At 53.4% G+C, this 17,294-nt stretch overlaps 1 protein-coding gene across 3 annotated transcripts; it reads left to right on the top strand.

Moving 5' to 3' along the window:
* Nucleotides 1–2,149: 2,149 nt before the first annotated feature.
* On the top strand, nucleotides 2,150–16,405 carry Trmu (tRNA mitochondrial 2-thiouridylase). 3 transcript variants are annotated; one of them, XM_004845380.4, is made up of 11 exons: nucleotides 2,150–2,305; nucleotides 4,869–5,034; nucleotides 7,210–7,316; nucleotides 9,837–9,959; nucleotides 11,954–12,126; nucleotides 12,428–12,481; nucleotides 12,668–12,734; nucleotides 13,806–13,906; nucleotides 15,231–15,375; nucleotides 15,662–15,744; nucleotides 15,973–16,405. In XM_004845380.4, the coding sequence occupies exons 1-11, from the start codon at nucleotides 2,224–2,226 to the stop codon at nucleotides 16,135–16,137; spliced, it is 1,266 nt and encodes a 421-aa protein (XP_004845437.1). In that variant the 5' UTR covers nucleotides 2,150–2,223; the 3' UTR covers nucleotides 16,138–16,405. The 3 variants fall into 3 exon arrangements, with proteins under 3 accessions (XP_004845437.1, XP_087069817.1, XP_021114455.1); XM_021258796.2 differs by lacking the exon at nucleotides 2,150–2,305 and adding an exon at nucleotides 2,612–2,767; XM_087213691.1 differs by lacking the exon at nucleotides 15,973–16,405 and having other exon boundaries at nucleotides 15,584–15,753.
* Nucleotides 16,406–17,294: the final 889 nt, after the last annotated feature.

Below are 17,294 nucleotides of genomic sequence, written 5' to 3'. Positions count from 1 at the left end.
GTTGTTTTTGAAGCTTATCCTGATTTTCAAATGTATATAGCTATTCTCATCCCACCCATCACTATGCAAGACCTACGTTATCTGGTCGTTAACACTTTTATAAGTGATTTTGAAAATTTAGTGTGAATAAAAATTGGTATAAATCCAGAGCCCAGCCCACCCCAGCTGCAACCTTCCCTGTCGCAGGCCTGAGAACCTGCATCTGTCAGGCCCTCAGCTGGTTCTGCTGCAGTGTCTGAGGACCACACCTTGGGGAGGCTCTAGGCTGCTGGGGTCCTGAGGGAGAAACATGGCTAACAGGGAAGGCCCAGCCCTATGCCAAGGCCCCTCCTACTGGCCAGGAAGAGGCTTTGCGCTCTCAGCAGGGACACCACTGGGGTCACCCGATGGGGGTCTTGGGGACTAAGGACACTGGAAACCAGCTCCTGCCTGAAGCCTCTCATTTTCTAAGACCAGTGTCCTGGAGGTCCCTAATTTGTACACATCTCTATGGTTTGAAGAGTCCTTTGTTCATTGGCATCACAGCAGACAGCGGAGACTAGCAGGACCCCACTCCAGTGTCCCTGCATCAGGCCATGTCCTCCCTCTTCTACAGTGGGGAAAAAGCCGGGCTGGACATCTCCCCTCCACAGTTAATGTGGCAAATATAGAATGGCCACCTGGAATGAGCTGTGGTGGCATCCAGAGTGGGGAAGATGGCTGGTATGGCCACACCTGCAGCCAAAGGCTTTGAACAGAAGGCAGGGACATGCAAGGATGAACTACTGAGCCGGGGTTGCCTTGGGTACTACAGAGGGACCCCACAGGAACCGCAGCAGGTCCCCCTGCAGAGTTGTAGCACCCTGGGTATTAGCACCAAGGGGGTCTCGGCTAGCCTCTCTTTGATCCCTCATATCACAGAGGAATAAAACCAAAACCCAGAAGTTAATTCATTCAACAAATAGCCTCTCTAGCATGAGTCAGGCTGCATTTTCCTGGGGGTCCAGTGAAGTACAAAGCTGTGGCACACTTCCCTTCTTGGGGCCTGATGTTTGGTGGGGGGAAAAGACATCAAAGTTGGCGAACCTGTGATAGCCAGATTGTGTCTTGGCTGTCTCCTCTCAAGCACTAGGGTTCCACAGTCCTCACCTGCAGTCCTGGGCACTGGCTCTTTCAGTGCTTTCTCCTGCAGCTGGGCTGCCCTGGAGCCAAGGGTGCTGTCCAGTGCACAAGTACCTGGAGCACAGCAGTACTTCTGGCTTCTCTGGACAGCCGAGAGAAGGCCTAAGCACATGGGTTGGGCAGGACAGTCCCTGTACCCCAAGCTGTAATCCTCCTCATGCCTCCCTCTGCTGTCCCCTCTGCAGTCTGACAACTTGCCTAAGATCCCTTCCTCTCCTGGCACCCAGGCCCCAACCTGACCCCTCTAAAGGCACAGAGAAGTGCTAGGATGTTAGAACCAATGTGCCTCTGGCACTCTGGGCAGGCTGAGGGCTGGTCACCTTAGCACAGCACTAAGGACCCTAGCTGCCAATGGAGCATAACCCTGCCAGACTTACGGGGTCCAATTTCCTATGATTTTCATGTTTCTTCGGGACAAATGTTTCTGTTTTTTTCCATCTCTGAAATTCACACACCTTACAGTGCTGTTGGCAGGTGGAGCTTGGGTTATCACTGATTGCCAAAGCCAGTCCACTGTGAATAATACTCAGTGAACTCTTCGAGCTACCAGGTGGCCAAAATAGCACATATTTAACTGAAAAGTCACAGAAAATGTGCATGAGTAAAGTTTCGGCTGTTCTGTAGGTTAGCTGTATTGCACTTAGGCCCAAAGCCCTTTTGGCTTAGGCAGGAAGGAACTTACTCTGCTATCATGGCTTATATCTAGATGTCCCCTTAAAGCCCCATGGCATCATAGGTGTGTGATCCTGGATCACGGGTGTGTGATCTTGGATCAGGGGTTTGTGATAGTGGACTAGTTCATTGATGGTCTTATAGCTGAATATGAGGCTGGCAGGGAGAGAGAGCCCCGGCGGCGAGGAAGCCTCGGTCATGAACCAGGAAGGTAGTTCCATGGGGTCTTCTCACGCTGGGTGCACACGAGTCCCGGCGGAACGCGGGAAGCGGTGAGCGCGTTTCCCGCCCGGCAGTGAGCTCAGACTCCGTGGCGGGGCGGGACTTCCGGTCCGAGGCGGAAGCTGCCCCCGCGCTGGCGGCCTTAGGTGACCCCGGGACGGCGAGTGGATGCAGGCGGCGCGGCACGTCGTGTGCGCCCTGTCGGGCGGCGTGGATAGCGCCGTGGCCGCACTGCTGCTGAGGCGGAGAGGTGAGGCGGCCCTTGTCCTGGAGCCCCCCCGCCCCGCGGTGACCCTAGCTGCTCGCGGCCTCGGCGTGAGTCGAGAGGGGAGACCCGGAGGCTGCGCCCTGCGGTGGCGGGCACGGCGCTTGGCGTCCGCCCTGACCTCTGCGCCGCGGCCGCGCTCCTGCAGGTCCTCTCCCCGATCCCCGAGGCGGCGCAGTAATGCTCACCAAGTCACGCCTGTCTTCGCAGCTCTGTGGATCACAAACTGACCCCCGAAGCGCTTGCATTTTTTCCTGGGACCTTAACAGAGCCCCGCAGGTGTTCAGAGTTGTTGGGGTCCTCAGCAGTGACTACCTGGCGTCAGGCCAAGTCCTCCATTTCATCTCCAGGCCTCGTGCACACAGCAAAGTTCCGCCACCTCCGTTGTAGGCCACCTTCTGTGCAGCGCCGGAATCGCAGAGTTGCAAACCCGGTTGCCGAACTTAGGCGAGTTCTGTAAAGTGGGATGATACCGCCCTCACAGGGTGGCTAGAAGGAGTAAACGACACACCGTATATTAAAGGGTTTACCACGGTGCCTAGCACGGATGAGGAACTCAGAAAACAGTAGTTTATTAGTATATATCATGAGAGATGTAATAGAAGGTGCCAAGGGGAAGGGTTGGCATACGGTAAGCATACGGAGTCTGGAGGAAGGGAGAACCTGGGCAGGCGTTGTAGAGGTGGTGTTTGAGCTGAGCCTGAAGAAGATTAGGATCTCACTCAGCAAAGCACCGGAGGCCAGAGATGAGGAGGAAGCAGTTTGGCAGAGTTAGCAGATCCAGCAGAGTAGAGAGTGAGTGCTGGCAGGATGGCCAGGTTCGAGCCCCGAGTCTGGGAAGTTGTTAGGATGTTAGGGACTTGAAGTTATGTTGGGGATCAACTCAGAGCCCTTGAAGGGCACTGACAAGGGAAGTAACTAGGTGTTTTGGGTGATGACAAAGACTGGCTGTGTCTGCCAGATTCGTCTTTTTACCGACTCTACAACTTTATAGTGCAGCCTTCCTTGGATTTTTCTCCATGGAGGGAGCCAGCGGACTCAGCAGGGAAAAAAGCACAGCACTCTCATTTTGGCACCAAGGGCTGTTGGGCGGGGGGGGGGGGGGGGGGGTCGCCGTTTGCACCTTGGAAAGTTTGAGGAATCAACCTAGAGTGTGTGAGCCTGTGCTCTCGAGTCACATCTCTTACTGAGAAAAATGATCAGGCAGGTGAGGCTGTGGGAGCTCTGTGCGTAGGGTTTATTCACTGTGCATGTTCTTTTTCAGCTGCCATTTTGTTCTGGACACCTTGCTAAGTCCTGGGAGCACAATTAAGCATTTAAACAATTAAGCACAGTCCTGGCCCTTGAGCTCCCTGCAGCAGTGAGTTGCAGAGGAGACCTGCGGACAGCTGATCCTGGGTGCTAAGTTCGTAATAGAAGCAGCCCCCGGTGCTTTGGTGTGCAGAGGAGGGAGGCCTGAACACCTGCTGGGATGGGGTGGGCCCTTTTCATTTTGGCAAAGGTTTGAGGGCACTGTTTGAAGTCTCCTTTAACAAAAATGCCCTGTCTTTCCTTAAATTCAGCCTAACAGAAGGAAACATTTCTCATATAGGGCAGGTGCCTGAGTAGCTTGCTAAGGTGGTATAATAAGGCCAATGCTGCCCTTCAGAATTTGGCTGTGTAACTTGTCACAGTAGGAGAGAGGAGAAGTGGGTCATTAAATATATATGTGGTAGAGCCCTTATAATAAAATATTTTTATTTTATTTTTTAATTAATTTATTTTTTTGGTACCGGGGATCAAACTCAGGTCCTTGCACTTGCGCAGCAGCCAGCAAAACCACTGAGCTAAATCCCCAGCCCCTTTTATAATAAAATAAACAAAACTTTTTTATTTTGTTTTAATTTTTGGTACAGGGGATAGGACCCAGGGCATACAAACCATGGGCTTTGTTACTGAATTACAACTTCAGGGAGATAAAGTATCCAAAATTTTAATTGTCTTTATACCTGATAACCTAGACTCTTACATCATAGATAGTAACTGGGAATTTTTGGAATGAGTTTACTTTTCTAATAATTTATTTGCACTGAAAAATTTGAGTTTTGGCTGACCTTTCAGCCGGTCAGCACACATTGCTGCTCGCTCCGCCTCTGTGCTTGATGTTGTGCTTCTGCACAGTTTAGGGACCCAAAGATGGGGACTCAGGTAGAATTTCAGTCCATTCTGTATTGTGGTGACAGGGCTTTTACAGAGCACAATGGGGACCTAGGGAAAGGAGTGCCCTGAAGGCTGGCACTAGGGTGTTACCCTGAGCCCTGAAGGCCTTGTGGTAAAGCTTGGGCTACCAGGCACAGAGGCACAGAGAGGTGGTGTGTCAGGGATTGTTTAGGCATAGAAAACACTGCCTTTTTCTTTTCTTTTTTTTTTGGTACCGGGGATCAAACTCAGGGCTTTGTTCTTTTGAAGCAAGAGGCGGAACCACTGAGCTAAATCCCTGGCCCTAGAAAGCACTGCCTTTTGACCTGAGGTGGATTGATGGACTCCAGTGTACCTTTTCCTTCCCCAGGTTACCAGGTGACAGGGGTGTTCATGAAGAACTGGGACTCACTGGATGAGCACGGCATGTGCACCGCCGACAGAGACTGCGAGGATGCTTACAAAGTCTGCCGAGTCTTAGACATCCCTTTCCATCAGGTATCCTACATCAAGGAGTACTGGAACGAAGTGTTCAGGTGAGTGCAGGCTGCAGTGCGAAGAAGACTTCCTGTGTCTCAACTCTGCCCACGGAAGCATGGCCACAGTCAGCCAAGGCTGATGGACATGCAGCCCAGGTGTCGCCTCAGCAGGGTTGTCGGAGACTGTGGGAGCTTTCAGCTGCCCTCTCTCAGGAACCTCTGTGGTAGAGGCCTGGGCCTCAGAGTTCCCCTCGTGGCAGTTTTTTCATGGGGTTTGAACTTGCAATCCTCCTCCCTCAGCCTTCCAGAATACTAGAATTACAGGTGTGTGCCAGCACACCCCACTCAGATATTATTAGTTAATTAATTAATTTTTGTGGTACTGAGAATCGAGCTACACCCCCAGCCCTTTTTTATTTTGAAACAGAATCTTGCTAAGTTGCCAAGGCTGTGCTTGAACTTGTGATTCTCCTGCCTCAGCCTCCCAGAGTGCTGGGATTATAGGTGTGCATGTCTGTGTCCAGCTAGATGTTCTGTTTGCCATCTCCCTCACTCAACACAGGAGCAGCTTCTCTTATTCCTAGCAGAAGAGCAATCAGGCTGTTCCCCTGTTGTTTTTTCTAGTGCCCCTGACATGGATTCCCTCAGTCTGCCAGGAGCTGTCTTCTGGTACACTGGCTACCTCTTCAGTGTTTATTTGATGCTTGTGTAGAAAGTTTATTGGGTCTGTGAATGTATGAGAGACGTGGAAGAGAGAGCATGGGTGTTAGGGAGTTTGCAGCGTAATGAACCTCTTGACAGCTTTCAACAGTTAAAAAGAGTGGAGCTGGGTGTGGTGGCGCATGCCTCTAAAACCAGTGCTATGGGAGGCTGGGGCAAGAAGATCGAGAGTTTCAGCCCAGCCTAGGCAACTTTGCAAGTCATTGGTGCTCGCAAGGGAGCAGTAGAAAAAGTGAAAGAAAGGGATAAGCTAGCTGCGACTGGTAAAATCACTGCATAAGACACACAGACTGGAGAAGTGAGTTGGCACCATGTCTGTGCTTTGCAAGCTGAGATAAATCACTTTCATGGTAACCAGATCTACGACTACAACAGCATCCTCCTCTGTACCTGGGGCAGCAAGTGCAGTTTTATGAAATGATTGCAGAAAAGCTGAGGCAGGCCCTCAGCCAGATGGAATATGAAGAAAGCTCCAGAGTGCTTCTTTCTGACTTGGGACAGTGCGACCCTGTCTCAAAATTTAAAAAATAAAATAAAACGGGCCAGGGATTAGCTCAGTGGGATGGCCCTGGGTTCAATCCCCAGTACTGCCAAAAAAAAAAGAAAGAAAGAAAAAAAAAAGAGGAGAGGGTAGCAGTCTCATACGGTGTCACATACCTGGTACAAGGCAGGTTTTCATGCACTCACGGGCGGAATGATAGAAAACAGTTTGCATTGCCTGCAAGTAACCTGCAACCTGGTGCAGATTCCTGCTCTGTCTTTGTAACGCAACCTTCCCGGTCAGCATTGGTTTGTTTTTTTGTTTATTTTTTAGCCTTCGTTGACTTATAGAGAATTTTAGAGTAATGAAGAAACACGCATACTAGAAATACCCCTGATTTTAAACTTCTGGGATGGGCTTGGTGTAGCTCCTCAGGACTGTAGGATTCTGCCCCGTCTTGCTGAAGTGGCAGCATCCTTCACATCCCGTCTGTCTGTTAGGACAGAAGTCCACTGAGTCAGCATAACCAGCCACACTGTACCCCCCAGTCCTCGGACGCATGTGTCTGTCACATCTGAAGAGATTTCTTGGTGCATTTGCCTGGTCGCCTGGGTCCCCAAGCTGGGACTGAGAAGGCCTGATAGAGCCGTGGTGGTTTTATACCTAGTGTGTTGCAGCTGAGCTCTGTCCTCCCATGAGCCCTCCTGTACCGGAGGAGGATGGGAGGCAGGAGTGCAGTGTGGCCCTAGGGTGAGGGTAGACGGCACCTGAGCCCCCGCAGCAGGGACAGCGCCTGCTCCTTGTCCAGGCTTAGCGGTTATCACGGAGTCAGACTGTGCATGCACCAGGCGCTAGGCACATGTTTGGTGAAAACATGGAAGACAGCTTGATACGGGAACTCTCCTGTGTTGCAAAAGATTATAGTTTTGGCACGACAGTGAGGAAGGCTACATTAAACAAGTAACCACCAGTGTATTTTTTGGAGGAACGTTTCACACTTAGAGCTGAAGAGGCCTTTTCTTTTATTCCAGCGATTTTTTGAACGAGTATGAGAAGGGCAGGACTCCCAACCCTGACATAGTCTGCAATAAGCACATCAAGTTCAGCTGCTTCCTTCATTACGCTGTGGACAACCTTGGTAAGGAAATGGGGTTTCTCCATTTGTTTTAAAAAATCATCAGTTCTCTAAGATGACCAGAGGCCAAAACCTTGGAAATAGTTCTGTGTTTCAGAAGGAAAGGGAGCACTGAAAGCAGTCCTACTTTGTAAGCACTTTCTAGTGAAAGGCAAATAGCAGGAGGAGAGGGTGCTGTCTGGCAGCAGCTTCAGGTGTTCCAAGGAAAGGTGGTTGGGTCGATGCTGAAGTCAGAAGGTGACAGTGTCCCAGGAGGAGGAGATTTGAGAAAATAAGATTCTGATAGTAAAATATTAACAACCTTAATGAGATATCAGCAAAAGAGAGAGAAGGACAAATAGATGAGCCTCTTAAGTGTACCAGGAAGAGTAGAGCTTCAGGCGAAAGACAGCAAGCTTGCAGAGGCCTGGCCGGCGCTCAGGAGCACAAGAGTCTGCTGCCTGCACAGACAGCGTGGGCCCAGGAGCCGGGGCCTGGGGGCAGCACTGCTGACTAGGAGGCTTCTTAACTGGGAGCTGGGGCAGTGCAGAGGGCTGCAACCCACAGGAGGCCAAAATTTGTCCCCACATGCCACTGAGTCGTGACCCATCAGATCCTACCTGGCACACTGCCAGGCCCCCTGCACCCTTCCACAGGTTCTGTTCTGCTGGAGGGGCTCTGGTTCAAGATGTGGTTGTGTTTAGGGGAAGGCTCAGGAGCTGGAGGTCACAACTTGAGAAGCACAGGTTTATCATCCTGCTTCCTGGTTCTGCTGAGACCTTTCTCCTGCTTCTGAAAGTGAGTTTCTGCTTTGTCCAGAGAACAGGTCTGTGGTCCACCTATTCTGATCCCGGGTCCCTGTTCTGTCTTGGGTGTGACACTGTCTTTGTGACCTGTTCTGAGGCCCACTTTATGGTCAAGGCCCTGCACCACCTGACAACTCGATTACCCACCAAATCTATAGATTGTGTCTGGTCTTAAATTTCCCCTTTCTTGATTCCGTCTACATACCTGACATCCCATTCTTCTTTGTCAAACCTCCCCAATGCTACAGACATTCCAGGGACCTAGGTTCCCTGTAGGTGACAGAGCTAATGCTCCAGTGTTTGTTATCAAAGTCTGTGCAGTCAGAGCTGTTGCAGAAAGGGAGAGGAGTCCTCGTGGTCTGCCCAGCTGGGCCATGGTTGTCATTCAGGGAAAGTAACAGACAGGTGGAGTGAGGGTTAGTTTTGATTTCCAGGGTGTCTGGATATATGTCCCCAATGAACCGTGAGATTGCTGCAGGTCATCCTGGCAGTGGTCAGGTGTTCCTCAGGGTTACATTCCCTGTGTGATACCAGAGGATGGGAGGGCTGGGACTTGGCAGGAGAAGGATTTCTGGGAGCAATACATACAGCTCTTCAGGAAATGCTTGCCTTTGGAGGTGCGAAGTCCCTGTCAGCATTGCTTTCTCAGAGCCCTTGATGGCTACCTGTGGGATGTATTGGAAGGGAATTCTGCAGTGAGTGAGTGCTTCCAAGTCTGAACTGAGTGCATGAACAGTGCAGCATGGAATAAAGCACATGAAATGTAGTCTCTTACGATCTCGGAGCTTCTCCCCTAAGAGTCCTACATGCCTGGTAGTGTGAGTGGTGGTTCTCTAGGGAAGTAACATTTAAAGTGGGTTTTTTTCTATTAGAGACTGAGTTAAGATGTGTGTGTTCCTGAAGGTCCTTTCTCAAATAGTTAATCCCCAAGGGCAATTCTTACCGTGCCTCTTGTTGTGCACTGAGTTAGTCTGCTTTATTACTTAACTGGATCAGTTTTATTTCCCTTCCCTTATTGAATATCCGCAATATTGAGTATATGACATTTCACATGACAGAAATGTTATGGACCAGTGTGTACTTTTGTAGATTCCTTGGTTCTCTTTTTTTTCTTTTCCATTATGTGGACAGAATAAGTTAAATGTGTTGGATGGTCCTTCACCGTGATAAAATACTACGTATTTATTAAAGAAAATGTAAAACTACTGAACAATGAAAAAAGAGGGAGACATCATCTATGATTTCATTCCCAGAATCAAAGAAATAGATGTGTGTTTTTTGCTTGTTGAATAAGGACAGGGTCATCGTATACATCCCTGCTCCCTGTTAGAGTCTGAGCACTCTCCCATGGCATCGAATGGGCTTTGTCAGTGCTGGTATTGCTGCAGCTGTGGCATTAGGGTTCATCTCGCATCCTCTCAGTGTCAAGCACTGTGGGGGTTTCAGTTTTTCCTTAATATTGTAAGGAACTCTAAATGGGCTTTTTGTGCTTAAACCTTGTGCGCACGTGTGATGACTTGAGCTAGAGTGGGTGAACAAATGGATGGCACTTTGGAAAGCCTCTTAGAGAGGCATGGTTCTGTCTGCTCCGATTAAGAGTTGAAGGTGCCTTGCTGAGCGGGGTTTCAGGGTTGGGGCGAGTGGGCGTCCGGCATCTTTGGCACCCTTGGCTCACACAGACTAAGTCTGGTGAGTTCGAGTCTCAGGTCATTTCCTTGTGTTTTCAAAAACCTCACAGGAGCAGATGCTGTTGCCACAGGCCACTACGCAAGAACCTCACTGGAAGATGAAGAAGTGTTTCAGCAGAAGCATATAAAGAGGCCAGAAGGGCTTTTCAGAAATCGATTCGAAGTTAGAAATCGTAAGTTGTAGTGCCCGGGTCAGAATTCTTGGTGTGCAAAGTAAAATAATTTGAGAATGACAGGAGCTAGGTCTGAGTACACCAGCCACCCCTTTCTGTGCGCTCCAAATACATGGTTCATTTGGAGCTCATGTTTGAAAGGTGCAGGTCGTTTTCCCGAGGCCTGTGATTGGGCAGTAATAGAGGGGCTCCAGTCAGGGACCAGGGCAAGGGCCGTGGGAAGTTCAAGAGTTCGGATCTAGGTTCAGACACTGTGTGTTGGTAATCTGAAATCCTGACCATACTCAGGGAAATATTTGAAATAATATTTGGGTGCTCTAGGCTTCGCCAAGGGTGTAAGCTCAGATGTGAACCGCTCAGGGGTCTAGCAGGCAGCAGTGCTGCATAGAGGCGTGCGAGCCGACGCGCTCCGCTCCTAAGCATGAGAAAGTGAGGCTTCCCAGCTGGGGAAGCAGAAACGCTGGCAGTGAGCTGGGACGCCACTGGTCTGACCTGGCATGCATTTGTGTGTAGAAAAGAGGAATTCATGTAACTGTCGAGTAGAAAAGTGGGGCTCAGTCCCATGTCTGCTGCGGTGTGATGAGGGGCAGCACTCCCTGTGTGTCACCATGTGCTTCTGAGTGGAGTTTGGAGCGCAGCTGGGGAAAGGGTCCTCCAGGATGGGCAGCTTCACACCACACCTTCTGTTCCGTGCCGCTGTCCCCTATTTCCCTGAGGAGAGCGAGGCTTGGGTGGCATCACTGTCCCGGGCACCTCAGGTGGCAGGGCCAGGCTTCCTCATCCCTACTGCTCCTCAGCCAACAGGCCCCACCGAGTTCTCCCCAAGCCACCGAACTGTTTTGAAGGCAGTGGCAGTATGCTTTGTCAGGTGCACTGAGCGTGCCTGGGTGCTGCAGTGCTTGGGCCGCCTCTCTGCCCAGCCCAGATAGGAAAGCTGCCCCTCTCGTCGGGTAGGAATCGGAGCGGGGGGCCACCTGCTGCTGCTTTTGGGATGCAGCCTCTTCTCCCTCAGCCCTGCTGCCCCGTCCCCCACTTGGCCAACACTCACCTCGGAAACTCCCATTCCGGAGGACTTGGGAGCCCCCAGCAGAACACACTGCCCGAGCAGGTGGAGGGCCACTTCCCATGCTGAGCGGCCACCACCACTTGTCCCCTGCATGCACCACACTGTGGCTGTGCTGTGTAAGCCCATCATCTCTCGTGTGGCATGCTCTGTGGGTACCTTGGGAGGAGTCCCTTAGTGCCAGGTATGGGAGGTGTGGAAGTGGCTCTGATCCGGACCTCAGGTCTCTGATGAGTGCGGGGAACCTGACAGTTCCCATCTGGGAGGCTCTGTAGCATGTGGCGCAGGGCTGATCTCTTCAGAACCAAGGTCACACACGCCTCATACAACCTTTGCAGTGAAAAAGAGTGTTAGAGGAGTTGCCAGGCAGCTGCCACGTGTCCCTGGAGTCTAGACGAGACCACTTCACCAAGACAGAGCACAGCATGCCCAGGAGGACAGAGGCCTGGGTGCGTGCCCTGCACCGAGCGCCCAGCCAGGCCACTCAGAGCCCTGTGCAATGTGTGTGTGCACCTCTTGCACAACTGACACTGGTTAGCTTACTGGAATTTTTGTTAAGTGCTGCCTTGTCCATTTTCCAAAACTTGGCTGAATCGATTTTCAGCTTATTTTTTTTCCTTATCACTTCATATTTTTTCATGTGATCTTTCATCTTTGAAAATCTTACAGTCTCAATTATGATATAAATTATGAACTGGAATAAATTTCCATATCATATACAATCCATTCTCCCTGTATATTTTGTGGTAAAGTCGAGGTGAGCATTTTTCTCACACTAGCAATGCTGGTGGTCTTTGCAGCAGACTGCTGGAAAGAGGGTCCGCTTTTGCTTCTGACAGACCAGGGTTACTAAGTAAACATGAGGATGTTATGAAAGGCAAAATGTCATTAGGTTTACTTTGTAACATCTTTTGTTCTTTACTCTTGGCAGCGGTAAAACTTCTCCAAGCAGCTGACAGCTTTAAAGACCAGACCTTCTTTCTCAGCCAGGTTTCCCAGGAGGCCCTGAGAAGAACCATCTTCCCTCTGGGTGGATTAACGAAAGATTTTGTAAAGAAAATAGCTGCTGAGAATGGACTCCAGCATGTGCTTCAGAAGAAAGAGGTACGCCGAATTGTCTGCCTGGGAGTCTGCCGTGGCTGGGTGCGGGGGGAGCTGAGGCCGTGGGGCCCTTCTGGACCGCACACCGCACAGGGCCAGGGAGGAGGCTCAGCTGGCAGGGCACGGGGGAGGCCCTGGCACTTGGCGAGCTGACCTGGGACTCCCACCTGGCCCGCCCCCGCCCTCCCTCCGGGTCAGGCCGCTTCCCCAGCGCCGGGCAGCCGGAGGGGGGTGCTGTTGCTCAGCCCTCGTAGCACCGGTCCTCCACCACCCCTCACTTCCTGCTGCCCTCCTTTCGTTTCAGAGCATGGGCATCTGTTTCATTGGTAAAAGGAATTTTGAGCATTTTATCCTTCAGGTGAGCATTCTCACGTCGGGATGGGCATCTGCTCCACATCTGGAGCTCCCTGTTTTAATGAGGTGTTTAGGGCTGAGGAGTTAGCTCAGTGGTTCCGCCGCTTGCCTCACAAGCGCGAGGTCCCGAGCTTGAACCCGAGTACGAAAAAAAATAATTTCTCGAGTTAATGCGGTATTTGTCTTCTAGTATTTGGAGCCTCGGCCTGGGAAGTTTATTTCCATCGAAGACAATACACTTCTGGGAACACACAAGGGTGAGTCGCGGCCTGGGCCACTTTCTCTAGGCTCCTCGGGTCATGGAGCATGTGTCAGCTCAGTCCCTTCACCATGGTGCAGTCACAGGAGGCCTGCGGGGCAGGCTGGGGGGGGTGCTTGTGGTCTAGGGCCCTGGCAGTCACCCGGACTGGGGCTTCGTGCATGTCACGGTGCCGCATGCCTTGAACACTAGAGCATGCAGGGGTGATGAGAGACTGCAGGAAACTCCACTCTGGAGAGGGGAGCCGGGCTGGCATCACAGCCGACACCAAGGACCATGTGGGCAAACGGGCGCGGGTGTCCCTCAGGCAAGGTGCCACTTTTGGGTGCTGCTTCTGCGCTCACGGGCATTTATTGGTGGGGGAACTGGGCCTGTGTGCTGGGAGGACAGGGACAGGGCCAGTTGCAAGTGCTCAGCCTTGGCGCAGGGGCCGGTGTGTGGGCCGGTGGGGATGTGCCTCCTGGGGCACCTTGGCTGCACAGGCCTGCGTGGGGGGCTGAATGGGGGGACAGTGTGGGCCCGTATGGGCTCTTGCAAGCAATTGTGCTTTGGAGATCAGCCTTGAGGAGCCAGGTAGAGGTGGCTGAACAGGAATCCAGGCTTCCTGAGACGACTGTGCTGGAGCCTTGTGGCCTGTGCCAGGGCCCAAAGCACAGTGAAGCCCGTCAGGTTATGTCCATGCAGCGGGCGTGGGCAGAGCGTCAGGCTGGGGTCCTACCCTGTGTGTGGGGTGAGGACGTGGGGCCCGGTCTGAGTGACCGGGTACTGGGCACTGCTTAGGCAGCGCAGGCTGCAGTGTGCCTGATAGGTGGGCCCTGCACCTGCTTCGCACGCTGCTGACACCAGCCAGCCCTCTGCCCGCACTCCCTGAGCCGGCCCTGCTCCGGGCATTAGGTTTGCTCTTAGTCACGGTCGCAGTCCTACAGCCTGCTCAGGCCTGGACAAGGGTAGTCTGTGGTAGAGGTGGTCAGGGCCACCAGGCTGCCGTGCTGTGGAAACCTCCTCCTCCCCATCCTCCAGTGTTCTGCATGGAACTCGTTGCCTAGCTTCACAGACAACCTTCCTGTAGGTTGGTTCCTGTACACCCTGGGCCAGAGGGCGAAGATAAGCGGCCTGAGCAAACCCTGGTACGTGGTGGACAAGGATGGCACCAAAGGCGACGTGCTCCTGGTGAGCGGTTGCCCCTCCTTGGGGCCGATGGGTGGAGCTGGTGGGCGTGGGGCCACTGAGGGAGGTCCAGAACTGTCCTCCACACACCCCCAAGGTGACAAGCGAGTTTTTGCTAAGACATTTATTAGGCTGCTGGTGTATGCTGGCCACTCCAGTCATCACACAAATGCTGTAAATGCTGCTTTTCTGAGTTTACAGAACAAGATAGGACTCAGACAAAGTGACTTGCAAAAGTCACTTGAACGGGGGTGGTCCCGTGCCCAGGACAGTGCTGCTGGTGGCAGCACCCTGGAAGTCCTCATGGGCAGGGAAAAGTGGTGGCCTGGCCAGGCTGGGCCCTAAGCCATCCTGGTCCTGGCCTGCTGCCCAGGCTCCTGAGGGGAGCATCTTGAGGGGGTTAGGTTGCCCCAGCCAGGAGACGGTAGCAGCTTCCAGACACAATTTTGGTTGTCACAACTTGGATGGGGCTGGGGGAGCAGGCACTGCTGGCACCCAGTGGGTGAGGCCAGGGACACTGCTTAACACCCCGTGCCCTCCCCTGGCAGATGTGTGGAGCCCAAGTCTTAGTAGGTCTGGACTTGAGAAGCCTGCTCTGAGCTGGCCAAGCTGCCACCTCACCCTGTCACAGGTGCTAGGGATGGTTCCTCAGACCAGGCTGAGGCCGCCAGACCTCCCCTGCCAACAGGGGCAGCTCCTTCCAGGAAGAGCTGTGCTCAGATGTAACAGACTGCAGTGTGACCTTCCAGGGGTGTGTTTGTGGGGAGGACCCAGAGGCCCATCCCCAGCAGTCCCTAGACAGTCCCAGGGCCAGCTCAGAACCTGAAACTCTGGACTGGAAGCTCCTGGTCCTGCCCTAGGGGTGGGAGAGGCTCAGCCCTGTCCTGGGAGGAGCTGGGTCCAGGTGTAGGGCCCACGGGGCAGGTGCTGGTGGAAGCAGAGGCCTCAAGACCAGCCCCAGGTGCGAGCACAGCCATGAATGACCGGGGCCACCAGCGCCTCTGCTCCCTGCTTTCCTGGGTCACTGGGTGCTGGTGGGATCCTTGGCCTTCCTGAGACACCAGCCTCACACTCCTGGGAACAGGGGACCAGGTCCTTGGAGCAGGGATGGAGGGGCAGTGAGACCTGGAGGAGTCTGTAGACACAGGCTCAGGCTCACCTTTGCTCTTTCACCCGTGACCGTGATGAGGTCCTTCCCTCCTGTGAATTTCCACTCGTAAAACACTGGGGTTGGTTCCCGATACTAATGATGTGTGTTGAGGGGGATTTGGGGAGAGTCTTTGTCCTGAGTGCTTGGAGCCATCACGATCCACCATTCTGTCCGCAGGCCCCGGGGCCAGACCACCCTGCCCTGTATAGGGACCTGCTTCGGACCAACCGCGTGCACTGGATCACAGAGGAGCCACCAGCCACCCTGGTCCGGGAGAAGATGATGGAGTGCCACTTCCGCTTCTGCCACCAGATGGCGCAAGGTAACTGGGAGGGAGAGGTGTGGAGCTGTGTGGAGGGGTGAGACCAGGTGGGCAGAAGGTCCCCGGCTGTTGAGATTCCGTGACGTCTAAAGTTGCCTGTGCCTGCCAGAGGGGCCTGGGGCATGGCTGTGGCTCACGGCCGACGGTCCGGTGTTTGGGGCAGGTTGGTATGTGGTATGTGCTGCCCGGAGTGTCCTGTTGTGCCCAGGAGCCCCTCTGGCTGCCGCCTTGTCCTTCCTGGCCGAGGCTTAGACCACACGTGCTCTAAGGCCCTCTCTCCACCCAGTGCCCTGTGTCCTGACCCTCAATCAAGATGGCACTGTGTGGGTGACAGCTGTGAAGGCCGTGCGGGGCCTTGCCCCAGGACAGGTAAGTGGGGGCCCAGGGGTAGGGACCCTCGCGGGAACAGGACAGGGCCTCAGTACTGCTGTCCGTGTGTGGCCAGGCACCTCCCTGGTCAGCTGTGATGAGGACAGGCGGGAGCTCACACCAAGTCCCTGCCCCTCCCATTCTTGAATCCCCTGCCACAAGCCAGCAGTGTCAGGCCTCATGCTCTGTGGGCACCCCCAGCCCACAGCCAGGTCCCCTTCTTTCCAGTTTGCTGTGTTCTACAAAGGGGACGAGTGCCTGGGCAGCGGGAAAATCCTGCGTTTGGGGCCATCGGCCTACACACTGCAGAAGGGCGGGAGCAGAGCCACAGCAGTCCCCAGGGGCTCTGGGGATAGCCCAGGTGACAGCCCAGCCCTGTGTCCCACACCCTGATGGGACAGGCTGCCAGGAGAGGCCTGGAGAGCAAGCTCAGGACTGGGCAGCCCAGGCTTGGTGCTACCTAAACCAGGGGAGCCTGTAGCCCTGGTGTCACCCCTTGAGGAGCCCTGCCTTCTCCATGTTGGGTGGCTCTGTGCCCCGGGCCTGTTCTGGAGTCCTCTCACACCCACTCCAGGGAAGATCCCCTGTCCAAGCATGCTGCAGGTCACGGGGCTGTGTGGGCCATGGGACAGCATTGAATAAAAATTCATTCTGTCTGGGACGAGGAGTCTGACCGCTATGTCTGAGGGCCAGGGCAGGCCTGACCGAGCCATTTCAGCTCAGCTCGTTGCCAGCATGCTGGCGGTATGGACAGCTGGGTAGATGGTACAGGGGCCTCCACTGCTTTTCCTCTTGTTCACACTTCCGAGGACGACTCCAGTTGGACAGAAGTGTGTCCAGAATTCTGTAAGAAACCTATCTTGCAGACAAAGTGATTAAGGGTTAAGCCTGACTGCCACCTTGACTGGCCTGGCTGCTGCCTAGGCATTTTGTATAGCACACTTCTTGTGGGTGTGTCCTGGTGGGTCACAGAGCTACAACCTTGGGCTCTGTATCTGGGTTCCACTTTAGTGCTCTTTCCAGTTGCTCTTCTTCCCAGCCACCATGAACAGGGCAGCTCTGTTCTTCCACATCCCTCACCATGATGCTCTTGCCTTAGAGCCGACCATGGACTGAACCCCTGGAATCATGAGCCAATTAAACCTCTCCAAGTTGTGGGTATCAGGTAACCCATCCCAGCAGTGGGAAAGCTGACCAAGACAGAAGCCAAGATAAAGCAGCCCAGAGGTTAGGGCATGAGGAGAACCCCAGGGAGGTAAGGACTGGTGAAGTGGTCAAGGCCTTGCCAGTGGAACCCACGGTTCCCTGGGAAGACAGAACTAGGGCAGGGAACATGACTGGGTCTCATGCTGCTGGAACAAATGATGTTAAAATGAGGGTTTTTCACCTGGTTCGGGCTCACTCTGCATACAGAAACCCCAGGAAAATGCCCAGAGACAGCAGACAGGTTTTGAGCACAAGATGACCCAGCCACCACACCATGCCCCAGTGAAACAGTGGCAGCTGCAAGGCCCCACCAGGGAAATCAAAATAGGAAGCCACTGAAGTTT

This window comes from Heterocephalus glaber, unplaced genomic scaffold, assembly GCF_053883595.1.
Source record: "Heterocephalus glaber isolate CG9 unplaced genomic scaffold, H.glaber_assembly_v1.0 deba00001444, whole genome shotgun sequence".
Taxonomy (NCBI): Eukaryota; Metazoa; Chordata; class Mammalia; order Rodentia; family Bathyergidae; genus Heterocephalus; species Heterocephalus glaber.
Note: the sequence above shows the minus strand (reverse complement) of the source record. Positions and strands in the feature narration are given on the sequence as shown.